At 41.3% G+C, this 13,240-nt stretch overlaps 1 protein-coding gene across 6 annotated transcripts in view; it reads left to right on the top strand.

Annotated features, from left to right (window-relative positions):
* FER (FER tyrosine kinase) overlaps positions 1-13,240 on the top strand; it is a 155,139-nt gene that overhangs the window by 32,035 nt on the left and 109,864 nt on the right. For all 6 annotated transcript variants that reach the window (XR_014556076.1, XR_014556077.1, XM_083702297.1 and 3 more), the window contains exons 9-10: positions 99-221; positions 1,194-1,383. Coding sequence is in view for 4 of the 6 variants with exons in the window: in XM_083702297.1 (XP_083558423.1) it covers positions 99-221; positions 1,194-1,383 (313 nt within the window). In the remaining 2 variants the exon portion in view is untranslated. The remainder of the gene's footprint in view (positions 1-98; positions 222-1,193; positions 1,384-13,240) is intronic.

The raw sequence follows: 13,240 nt of genomic DNA, 5'->3' as shown, positions 1-13,240 counted from the left end.
TTTTCAGCTGTATTCTGATGAAAACACTAGGGAGTTGCTAAGTGTATGCAATATATATTTGTGAGATGAATATATAATTTTTTTCATTGAATCCTTAGGTTGAAAACAGTAGTAGAAGAGCTGATTCAGACACAGCAGACACTTCTAAACAAGGAAGAGCTAGTATTGGAATTAGAAAAAAAGATAGAAGAATCTTCTAAGATCTGTGAGAGGAAATCTGAGTGAGTATTAAAATAAATTCATGAAGTTTTAGTGTGCCATGATTGGATCTCATATCTGAAAATACTTAAGCAAGCATGTCTGTATTCAAATGACTTGTTTATAACTTGTTAGGAACATATATTCCAAGGTAGCAGAAGACCCTCCGCAATTGCTCAAATTTGGGCATTAAAATCCCCATAAATATGTATAAATGCTGTGGGAAATTTACCACTGACCTGCTCCAGTAAGAAAGTTAAATCTGACCATATCCTGGTGGTCAGTGACCGACTATTAAGCGGAGGAATGTAGATGTTTAAAAGCAAGGTTCCTAATTGTATTAGCTCCTAACAAGTCTGGATCTATTGACCAGTTAGGTAAGCTTTCATTAGAGGAATATATAGCAAAACCTCTTACTTGGGATAAGGCATACCCAGCCCATTTCTTGCACATTTGCCGTGTAAAGAACCAGGGCTGTCCATATAAGGCAAATAAATTACACCGTGCTGCAATTGCTTTGTAGTTACCTCCATCTCCCTTGCCCTAGCTGCTCCTGTTGAGGATTTCTGGACAAAATTTCTGGACAATGGAGTCCCAGATGATTTATTTTAAGCGCTGTGGGTCTGTGCTTATGTGGTAACCATATTAAAACCATTAAAATTGCAGAATATCCCTCAGTCAAGATGAGCTTTAAAATTCCTTATCAGCAGAATGCTGAAAGCCGAATCAAAAGTTGCCCTCTCAGCGCCTTTCCTATAATTAACATATATGACTTTTAAGTCCACGTAAAAGTAAAACAGATAAGCTCCTTGCCTGCATGTTGCAATTAACATGAACAGCTGAGCCAATTGACTTTAAAACTAAGACAAATTAAAACAGACGGTGTAGCTCAAAGGACCTGTCACCATCCTCACCCAGAAATCCATGTTTTTTGAGAGGAGAAATTAACTTCAGGTCCCCCCCCCCTAAATTAATTTTATCTCGTTCATTTTCAGTGTTGTGCTTCTATTAAGCCAGAAACAGACACTGGAAGAATTGAAGCAAACGGTTCAGCAATTGAGATGCACTGAAGTCAAGTTTGCTGCCCAGAAGGAACTTCTAGAACAAAAAGTGCAAGAAAATGATGGGAAAGAACCGCCACCTGTTGTAAACTATGAGGAGGATGCCAGATCAGTTTCTTCAATGGTAATTCCTGTGATTATTATGGTATAACAGTGACATTAATGGTATACTTGTATGGGGCTGCAACTAGCAGTGACTGTTAACTGGAGGATATAACACAACTACAAGGCATCCTGTTTCACTTTAGAGTTACTTTAATGATACGTTGATGAATTAGGATCTTATTTTTTAAAATTGAATTTTGGTGCAACTGTAAATACAAAGAGAATTTAAGAATGAGGATCTTACTCAATAGATTGCTTTAAAGCTGGATTAAAATTAAGGTGGCTAGTAGCGCATCAAGACCGAAGAGAAAACAGGTTTGCATAAAACTTGCATAAGCGAATTGATATGTGTAGATTGAAATTCAGAAACGATTGCTGTAATTTAAATGAAAGGCCAGCACTTATTAACATAGTGAGGAAGTCTGGGGCCAGAAGACTTGTGTGTCTGGTGAATCTACTGCCTAAGTTCTAATTGCAGAAGGGCAGCTTCAAGGCTTCATGGACTATGATAGCCATGACTATATCCTCTTTGTCCAGAACATTACATTTCCAATTACTAGGGCTATGCACCAGATTTGACTAAGCCCTGAATCCTGAGCCACGTTGTGCCTATTTGGAAGGATTCAGGCCTTGCACAAGTCAAGATAGCCACAGATGCCTGTAGTTGTGTTGAATGACCCAGAGGGATCTGGGGCTGTCAAGGATAAGGCATCAGGCAGGAAGAAGAGGCGTGCATTGAGTTCCTTGTGACTGACAGCTGCCTATTTTGAGAGAAGGTAGGAGCCTAATGCCCTGTGACTCTCCTTCCTGCCTGATACCCCACTTGATCAGTGCCTCTGCAAAACAGCTGTTGAGCAGAGGCATTGATCCTGTGCGGTGCGGGGTGATCCTTGCAAGTGGCTTCCCTACAGAGAAGTCATTTGCAAAGCAGCACCCTGAAGGATAGATGCCTTCAGCTGTTGTGTGGAGGAGGCATTATTTCTGCACGGTATGGGTCCTGGATTTCCTGCTGACATCATAAGGTCACTGGGTTGGAAGCTGTAGCTCTGCTCTGAAGACGAGGTAGGAAAAGAAATTATTTTGGAAGAGAGCAGTTCCCAATCAGCTGGTTTATTGGTTTCTGACTATCCTGGCAGAATGGACTATATGGATTTTGGGGACTCAGTTATGTTCTTACCTTTTGGAGTAGGATATAAATTTCCGGATCCCCACAGGAATTCTAATTCATAATATCTATGAAATTGTGTGGCTTAGCATTGCTTCTGTTTCATGGCAGGCAGATAAAACAAAAAAAGAGATAATTCATTTTATTATAGTTGGTAACCTTCCATTGATATGTGGGAGCGATTCACTAGAAATTTCTGAGTGGCTTTTCTCAACATGCAGAGGTTTGGAACTTGTGTTTGGTGAAGAAAATTTTCTCTCATTTTTTTGTTCTGCCTGTCTGCATCACGTCAACATGACATCTTGGTTTGCAGGAGAGACAACTTCCTGACATCTATATCTCATGCATATGAAAATGTGCATTTGATTTAATTTATTTCTGTCTCCATTAGGGCATGCTTGTTTTCCCATAAACATGTCCAAATATACTGTCTCAATACTGGCTATTGTTTCACCCTCCCTCTCTTTTCCTATCTAGTTGTTTTTCAAATGCCAAAGTTGCATTCATTCCCCTGTCACTATTATTGGTATGCAAAACATGAGATGTACATGCTGCTCTGGACAAACTAATTTGATAAGGGCCTCTGCTAGAAAGTTTGCAATATAAATTAGGTATAGCGTAGCAGGAAAAAATATATACAGTGGTACCTTGGTTTAAGAACAGTCCTGTTTAAGAATGATTTGGTTTACGAACTCCACAAAACTGGAAATAGTGTCCCGGTTTGAGAACTTTATCACAGTCTAAGAACGGAATCCAAATGGTGGAAGAGCACCAGCGGCGGGAGACCTCATTAGGGAAAGCGCACCTCGGTTTAAGAACGGTTTCGGTTTAAGAATGGACTTCCGGAACAGATTAAGTTTGTAAACCAAGGTACCACTGTATAAAGAAAATTAACTGAGAGAAGGAAGAAACGGTTGCTGTATCAGTACTTAAGAAAAAGTAAATTAGTTTTCTGGTAATATTGCCATGGCCATACTAACCATAGAGGCAGCTTGCAACTATTCTGGGTGCCAAAATACCTGGGGTGCTAGCCTCACCTATGTAAACAGAGAGCACCACTGTGTGGACTTTTGAAGGTGACACAAGAGACAGCTTAGTAGCTCTTAAACTGGGTGATATTCCCTCCCTTCCAGGAAAGATAAATGAAAGTCTTTTGATCCTCATGGAAACACACTTCGCCAAATATGTGCCTGTTTTGATGTGGGAGCATTTCACACGCATACCTCTAAGCATTTCCTTACATTTCCTGGACTTTGCACACCCTAGTCTTGGAGACTAGCTTTCAGAGGGAAAAGGGAGCAGGGACAGTGTTAACAGGGAGTGTTGTGACTGGAGGGCGCTGGAGGGGCTAAGAATCCATTCCTACCTCATGATACTTGTGTACAAATGACTACTACCCCCCCCATTAGTGCTCTCTATCTTTGCTTTGTAAGATGGGGTTCCCCTACCCTTAATTCAAAGAAGAATGCTAAACACATCTTTTCTGTAATGATCGTGATTGATCATCCATTTTCAGTATTTCTTCGATAAAACAAAAGTATTTTGTTGGTGAATTATATATAACCTTTTCTCTTATCTCACCATGCTGTGATTCTTAGTCATTTTTGAATGGCTTTTCAGATTTACCATGTATAATGATCCTCCTGAATGAAAATTATTTATTTAATTAGAAGTTAAATTGTTGTTTTATCGGGACGCAGATGGCGCTGTGGGTTAAAGCCTCAGCGCCTAGGACTTGCCGATCGAAAGGTCGGCGGTTCGAATCCCTGCGGCGGGGTGCGCTCCCGCTGCTCGGTCCCAGCACCTGCCAACCTAGCAGTTCGAAAGCACCTCCGGGTGCAAGTAGATAAATAGGGACCGATACCAGTGGGAAGGTAAACGGCGTTTCCGCGTGCGGCTCTGGCTCGCCAGAGCAGCGATGTCACGCTGGCCACGTGACCCGGAAGTGTCTCCGGACAGCGCTGGCCCCTGGCCTCTTGAGTGAGATGGGCGCACAACCCCAGAGTCTGTTAAGACTGGCCCGTACGGGCAGGGGTACCTTTACCTTTACCTTTACCTTAAATTGTTGTTTTCATTTCAGAGCAGGTCATCCTTTTGACCTTTTCAATTTTGTTATTTAATTCTTCTTGACTTAAACAACTATGAATGCCTTACACATTTCTGATTTATGATCAGCAGCATTCTTTTATGAATTTACAGTGCTGTCGAGCACAAAAATATACATTCAGCAGCATAAAAAAACCTTGCTATTCACCTATCCTTAAGTAAATTATGCAAAGCTTCTGTATGCAGATGCAGCATAAGGTTTAACGTATAAGGTATCTGTAAAATAGATTCTTGATCAGTTTTTTAAAAAAAATATTATTATAAATTAGAATGTTACTGTTTGCATGGGTTTCAGTTTGACATTCATTTAAATATTTTAAATGTTTTTAGTGAGGGTTCGTTTCTCAGTTTTTACTTGCCCTTCCATACAGCATGGAAGCTAAGGAGTGAATGGGGTAGAGCTTGGTTTTGTATTGCTCCCTTCCCCACTCCCCTCATCAGAGTGTTAGTCATTCTTTCAGATAAACACAGGATCTCCTTGTATTTCATTTCCATCTCCTCACAGTGAAGGAAAGGGTAAGAGAGAGAGAGAGAATGCTCAGAACCCAACCTTATCACTTCCTAGGGGGTTAATTGGACTGTATTTTACATTACAGTGGTACCTCGGGTTAAGTACTTAATTCGTTCCGGAGGTCCGTTCTTAACCTGAAACTGTTCTTAACCTGAAGCACCACTTTAGCTAATGGGGCCTCCTGCTGGAGCACGATTTCCGTTCTCATCCTGAAGCAAAGTTCTTAACCCGAGGTACTATTTCTGAGTTAGCGGAGTCTGTAACCTGAAGCATATGTAACCCGAGGTACCACTGTAATCTGTTTCCCATGCTTCCACTTACTGATTTCCTTTATGGAATTGAGAGAGCTCTGTCACCTTGCTTTATGTCACTGATAGCACTGACCTTCATCTGGTAGGCTGGTTCCCACAAGTTGGTCATAGCTTGGCATTTAGTGGGCTGCCCCATAACACTATTTCTGCATATGGTAAAATAAATAAATAAGTGGCTCCCATAATGCATATTTGCATTGAAAGGTGCTTCCTAGGTGTGGAAAGTTGAGAACTGCAGGTGTAGTAGTGTTGAATTTGGGCAAACCAAGGGTAAGCTGCTGTTGCTTCAGCGTGTGTAGCTTGATGGATGACCACCTTGACAGGCCTATTGGGAAGATAAAATATATTAATTCCATGTATCTCTGAACTCCCTGAATACTTAAGAGGAGGGTAGGGCATAAATGATCAACATTGGGGGGAAAGAAAAGAGAAAAAAGAAACTCAAAGTTGCTTAAAAACATTTTTGTCAGCATTTTTATATCAAGAATTCCAAAGTGAGATCTTAAGAATGGTTGTGATTGAAGCTGAAGTTAGAAATATTCATCTTGGCATTAAATCAGTGACTGTCTAATAAAAGTTTTCATCTTGTTTTTGAAAGCTATATTTCATTACTGCAGCAAATAAACTGTGGGAACATCAAATGTTTTATCTTTTTTCAAGAAAGTGAATAAAAGCAGAATAACATTAGAACTCTGTGTAGAAATGAGGGCATGTAAATGTATGGAATGAAAACAATGTTAACATGACTTTATGACAGCATTCTGGAGGAAGTTAGGATAACTCTGCTGTTCCTAGATGACCAGGGAAGGAAACCAGCACAAAGAGGTCTAGGCATTATAAATTGTTTTGGTGCTTTTACCATGAAAGGTCTCTTACATGATGAAGTGATAAAGCCTGCCATAAGTGGGTCTCAGAACTACTATATCCAATGTCTGATCTCTTCCTTTCCCAATTCTTAAGAACACAGATGGTGGAGAATGGACAGATTTACAACAGGGAACAGAGGGCTTGAAGAATTGGGGACGAAGTGGGGAGGCACTACCGCTAATAGCAAACTCAGGTGGCCAGCTCTGACACCCATTGCGGATTCGGCCTTCTCTCTGTAGCCTGCTTTGCTCCCTGTGCAACTGGTCTGAAAACCTGCTCCAAAGGAGCTAAATGTCAATTCTTCTGTCTCATAGGAAGAGACTCTGATCCATCGTTCTATAAGATTTGCAAGAGAAGTGTGTATTATAAAAGTGTGACATGGATTTAATTATATAATGGCCAGGTTTTGATGTAGTGCTAATAATCTGTGATTTAATGTTTCATGTACAAGCCTTTGACTCCTACAGTGATGGGGGAGGGAACTGGAAAGTTTCACTTTCTTGTTCAACCAACTGCTGCTCCTTATGTGGGAAGACTTAACTGCGATTTAGGGCAGCTTTCCCAACCTAGTACCTTCCAGATGTTTATGGCTGCATCCCTTATCAATCATGTCCAACATAGCATACTGGCTGGGACTGATGGGAGCTGTAGCTAAAACATGTGGAGGATACCGGTTTGAGAAAAGCAGGTTTAGAGGAGCAAGCCAGGATCAGAAACTCTGCTATGAAGATACCAGACTAAAAACCTACCATACTTAGACAATCTGTGATTCTGTATCAATGTCCAGTGCTTAAATCTCATTTTCCTACTCGTATTGAAATACTGCCCCTCAGTGAGGCCAAACTTAGATTCACAAAATGTTTAGGGGTATGCGTACTCTTGCGTCCCCCCAGAAAAAAAGCACTGTCAGTGTCCATCTCGAATTGTTCATATCATCGACAAAAAATAATAATTCAGTCAAAGATGGAATGTTTGGTATAAAAAGCCATCATATCTGGGTCAGTTTGCCAGTAGGTGGAGCTCACTGCCAGCTTAAAGGTATGATTTTGAAGAAAAACCTTTATTTAATTCACAAGTTTGTTTTTTAGAACAAAAAAATTACCCATAAGGTAAGAGAACAACAACAAAAAAAGTTTCTCTCTGTACTAAAGGAGACTGCCTTAAATCAAAAATGTATGTCCAAATTATAACGAGGCATACTTTTGCTACACTTCAGTAGGGAGAATAGTCAGATAAGGTCAAGCTGGGAGAAAATCATGGACTCTACTATTTGCTTAATGTCACATCACCATCCTTTTCAGTTAATAGAGAGAAAATAGTTGGTAGGGCAGCTTCTGCCAACCTGATGCCTTCCAGATGTTTTGGACTACAGCACATCAGTGTTAGTGGATAACTTAAGCAACATTTTTAGCTCAGGCAGCATCTTTAGAGTTGGTGCTTGCTTTTTAGGGTCATTTTAACTGTGTATATTATTTAATTACATTCTTCCCCACCTGCCCACCCAATACTACTTGTATTTTTAAAATCCCTCAAGATAGATGCAAAGATCAACATCCCATATTGTTTGGCCCACAGACTTAGGATCTGCTGTCCTAAATCTTACTAGGATCATGCACTGAGCTCTTATGGCTGATTTATTTTTATTTTTAAATTCCATTCTCCAACTTCTCTGTAATGAATTCAGTTTACAAATTTTCGATATGTTATGACTCTTAAAAAGAACACGGACATCTGCTTTCTGCTACGCTGAAAAACACAACCCCCACCCCCAGCTCCCAGACCCTACTTCTTAGAAACCCAAGTTATAACCTGAACCTATGCATGTTGATTCAGAAGCACGTCTCACTTTGTTCAGTAGAAGCTTCTTCCAGATACGGGATTACAGCCTCAACCTCCAAGTGAGTGAAATATGTCCCTTGTCTCAAAGCAGATATAATTCTGAAGTAGGTAGGCTGCATGAGCAAAGCATTTAGGTCCATAGTTTCGGATTGCACCGCTTGGTTGTGCAAATACTTCAATCAGTTTGTTGAGGACATAAGAGAGGGCCTTCTCAGTGGCTGCTCCCGGATTGTGGAACTTGGTTGGCTGGGTCCTTCTCTGCTTTCTTTTCACTGGTAGGCAAATACGTTTTTGTTTCAATGCTGTTGGGGCAGGGTTTTCTAAGGTGCATCTTATGCTTTTGTGTGTGTGTGCTTTCAAATAGTTTTAAGTGTTTTCAGTGATGCTTTTATACTTGGGCTACTTATTTACTTGGGCATTTTTAGATATTTATATTTATTGTGTATGTTTTAGTTGTATCTGCTTTCTGTTGTTATATATGTTGCCTTTGGTGTTTCACTAGGAGAAATGTGGGATATAAATTAAATGAATAACTAGATAAATAAGAGTGGCAGCCAAGTATGTTTTAGCAGTTAAAGCAACCAGTTTCCTTGCTGATTTAAATCACCTTGAATTAAGCCAATCCATCTACTCTGCTCCAGAGATCAGCTGGTCACAAGGTTGTGGTTTCAGTTTGGGGCGATAATTCTTTGAGGCTCAGTACTCCTTGTGACAAGATTAGCATTGCCAGCCACATCCCACATCCCAGTAGAGAGCCTACTGTCAATACTTTAAGCACCTGCTGCTGCTGCTGCTGTTCTTCTTCCTTGGAGTTTTGTTTTTTTTTTTTTTGCTCTCAGCTGCTCTTTGGAAGAGCTGCCACTGGGATGGGTGAGGAGAAGGAGCCAGTCACCTTTGCATGATTTGTCCTCTCCCTCAGGGAGGTGGTTTGGGTTGGACCTGGTGGAAGAGGCAAGTGGATGGGCACCAACAAGAGGAGGGCACTGATAGCAACTTGCCCAAAAGCTCATCAGAACCTGGAATTGGCACTGCTTTGTGTTATCCCCATGCTCTGCCAAAGCTTTCTCTCTTTTAGTATTTCCGAATAAAATCAGTGCATTTGCTTAAGTGCTATATTTTAGTTTGCTGCTGCTGTTGCTTTTAATTAAAACACACTCGCCCCTGGAGACTGCTGTTTAAACATTTCCTTAAGCTAGCCATCTATCTATCTATCTATCTATCATCTATCTCCATATATATATATATATATATGCTTTCGTAGATTTTCACGGGTACAGGAATGCAGGTTTTGGTGTCCTCGGGTGTCTTCCCGTGTAAAAGTTGGGGTGTCTAGGCGACGTTTCGACGAGGTCTCACTCGTCATCTTCAGGCTGGTGCTTTCGGCTTCTTGTTACTGGAACAGAGCGGGATCTCAATGTTTGAGTTCCTATAAATACTGTAGAGGGGGTGTGGTGTCTAGCCTCCAATGTTCTGGGCAGAGAGGAAGTTCCCAGGCTAGTGTGCCTTTTCTTCTTTTGTTCCTTAATTACTTGAGAGATACCTTGAGTGATTTCTTGAGTGATATCCTGAGTACCACTTAGGTGGGTCATTAGGTGTGGATTAGTTGCTAAAGTCTTTGTGTCTTGACCTCTTGAACTTTGTGAAGAGTTTTCCTGAGAAGATGGCTGTATTGCACTTAGTTGTGCTTTGGCTTGGCTTCGTGTATAGGGGCGAGCTGTGGTTTTGTGGCTTGTGTCAGCCAGATCTGTGTAGGGATTGCAGGGGGGTGCAGCATCCGGAGGTGCCACCATGGATTGGCTACTGGATGGTGTCAGTAATTCATCTGTGGAGAGGGTCTGGGTTTGGGTCTGGTGTGGTTGATTGGTGTTGGCGTTCTGTGTGCCTCTGGATCTGGTGTCAGTTTTTGTGGGGAGGGCTAATTTCCAGATGTCTGGCAAGCGGGATGTGTCGTCACGCTTGTTCATGTTGTGAGGGTGTTTCTCTATCTCGATGGCTTCCATGATTATTCTCTTGTGGTGATGTTCCGTGTTAAAGAGCAATTTGGAATCTGCAAAATTAATTTCGTGTCCTGTTTCTTTCATGTGTTGGAAAAGAGAGGAAGTTTTTTCTTCTTTTTTGACGGCATTCTTGTGTTCTGCGATACGTGCATTTATTCGTCTGTTTGTTTGTCCAATGTACGTGGCTGGGCAGACTTTGCAGGGTATTTCATAGATCCCTTGGTTTTCCAACTGGATTTTATCCTTGGGGTTTCTGAGGATATTGGCTATTTTTTGGTTGGTGCAAAAGGCTGTTTTGAGGTTCAAGTTCAAGAGGTCAAGACACAAAGACTTTAGCAACTAATCCACACCTAATGACCCACCTAAGTGGTACTCAGGATATCACTCAAGAAATCACTCAAGGTATCTCTCAAGTAATTAAGGAACAAAAGAAGAAAAGGCACACTAGCCTGGGAACTTCCTCTCTGCCCAGAACATTGGAGGCTAGACACCACACCCCCTCTACAGTATTTATAGGAACTCAAACATTGAGATCCCGCTCTGTTCCAGTAACAAGAAGCCGAAAGCACCAGCCTGAAGATGACGAGTGAGACCTCGTCGAAACGTCGCCTAGACACCCCAACTTTTACACGGGAAGACACCCGAGGACACCAAAACCTGCATATATATATATATATATATATATATATCCATATCCATGTACTATAGTGTTACACTGTGCTGCAGCACAGCCAAATGCATGCAAGTGTTCTAAGCATTTCCAGGAGTAGAATTTTCATATCTAAAGTGACACAGGAACTCTGTCAGATTCTGGGGCATTCTATCACCGCAGTAACTGGAAGCTCAAGAGTATAGCCTGGAACACCTGCTCACCAATGGAAGCGTTTCAGTAATGCCTTAAGTGCTATGAAAGTGCTTTTTTTAAAACTCCAGAATGGAGTTTTAAAAAAACCTGTTGACTTGTATTACGACGAGCCTATAAATAAGCGGAGCAAATGACTGATCACTTGCAACATTTTTGTTATTGGGTGAAAAATAACCTTGTCTGGCAGTATATGGCGTGAGATATAGACTGACTGTTTTGCTAAGATTTGGAGACTTGATTTGAAGTTGGGTACAGTTGAGTTGAAGATTGTGTGTCTGAAGTTTAGGAATTAGCAGAATCGCAAGAGAATTATTTGAGATTCCTGATTGCTGACACACAGCTAGATTTTTTTGTTTTTGTTTGGGACAATCATATTTAGCAAACTAGAATCCACTATGGACCGAAAATGTAGCAAATGTCCGGGGTTTGAGGAGAAACCAGACCATGAACACCATACTGCACATGAGACGGTTGAGTCTGGGATTCCTCCAGTTTCCTCTAAAGCTCTGGTTCCTGCTGTCCCATCTAAGTCCCTCACACCTTCTACCAATACAGGAAGCACCAAAGTTTCGGTAAGATTCTAAAAGTGTTTACCTCAAGAGAATGATTTGCACCATAATTTTATGGTGCAATGTTGAAATTTGCTCCCCATCCCCATTTGTGCTGAGTCAAGCTGTTGAAGGAATGTTAACCTTGATTTGTATTTGTTTGCCTTTTGTTCATATTATTTATAATTTCAATGGCTATGATCTGACCTGGCTGTCTTGAGTACAAAGAGGTTGGGGTTGTTGTTTTTTTGCTAATTTTATTCATGTGAGTGTTCCATGAACTGATGTCTGGATCCAAACTTCTGTTATTGAAGGCGTATTCTTAGGTTAACCTGTTAAAGCAGCACAGGAGTACCCCATTAATTAAGGCCAGTAGAATCACAGAAGTAGCAAAAAAGAAAAAAAAGATTTCACATTTATAAAAACAGCACCTATCTACCCATTAACTTGAAAGGTGGTAAGCATAATTGACCTGATGGGGGTGTACAAATTTGCTGAATCTCAAACTGATCCAATAAAATTTGCCACAGATACAATGCTGGAAATTGACACTGACCCTTTTTGCTGAAATCGTTGGAGTAAAAACAATTAAAAAACCGCCACATATATCCAATTTTCTTGAAACTGCTGCTGTACTTTTATCCAGGCTTTTTGGTGATAGTAGTTCCTCATTGGTTTGGTGAAGTTATGATCAAAGGTTCAAAAGTTAAACGTTTTCTTAGCAAAGCAAGGCTGGCCATGCACAAAACTGGTTTTTAAAGCAAACTTTTGGCCAGGCCTACAGTGTTTGCAGAGGGAGCTACCTAGTGGAAGCTGTGTGCAATGCCTATTCATTGTACAATGGTTAGATGTGGGCTTGCCAACATTTTTGGACCCACGGGCCCATTTGGAAACCTGAGGAACTGTCATGAGGGACACCACCTCACACTGCGACACAGACACATGAACCCTTACACTTTACTCCATATGAACACCCCTTTCTAGCACTCAAACCCAATGTCTGCTGCATCAGACAGAAACCCTGCACCACACTGAAACAAACCGCGAGACACACATAGGCATTAGGCACGGCTTAGCTCAGGGGTCAGCAAACCTTTTTAGCCAGGGCCGGTCCACTGTCCCTCAGACCTTGTGGGGGGTCGGACTATATTTTGAAAAAAAAGAACGAATTCCTATGCCCCACAAATAACCCAGAGATGCATTTTTAAAAACATGCTGATTCCCGGACTGTCTTTGGGCCGGATTTAGATTGATTGGGCCGGCTCCGGCTCCCAGGCCTTAGTTTGCCTACCCATGGCTTAACTCATAGGAGGATTCCTACAGCCATATAATAAGCCTCAGGTGCTTGATGAAAGCAGTACAGGACCAGGACAATATGGGAAATATTTTTTCATTCCAGGCACCTCAACCTCCCCATCTGAATTTGGGCCTGAAAGATGAAGGGAAAGTGTTGGTGCGTGAAAGGCAAGTGGTAAGCAACACAGTTTGCGATAGTTCATAGCTGATCATGGGGCGTGTATTCAGTTTTGGGTTCCAGTTTCCCAGCTAAGAGTACTTACTGATAAGGAGATATCATTCTAGCTCTTCTTGCAGTATTCATGGTTATAAAGAAACCAGTGAGCGCTGAGGATTCACCACAACTTACTTAGAAAAAAATGTAAAGACGC

The sequence above is a fragment of the Podarcis gaigeae genome (genome assembly GCF_964106915.1).
Source record: "Podarcis gaigeae genome assembly, chromosome: 11".
In the NCBI taxonomy this organism is placed as follows: domain Eukaryota; kingdom Metazoa; phylum Chordata; class Lepidosauria; order Squamata; family Lacertidae; genus Podarcis; species Podarcis gaigeae.
The sequence above is the reverse complement of the archived record's forward strand: the minus strand, read 5'-3'. Positions and strand labels throughout refer to the sequence as shown.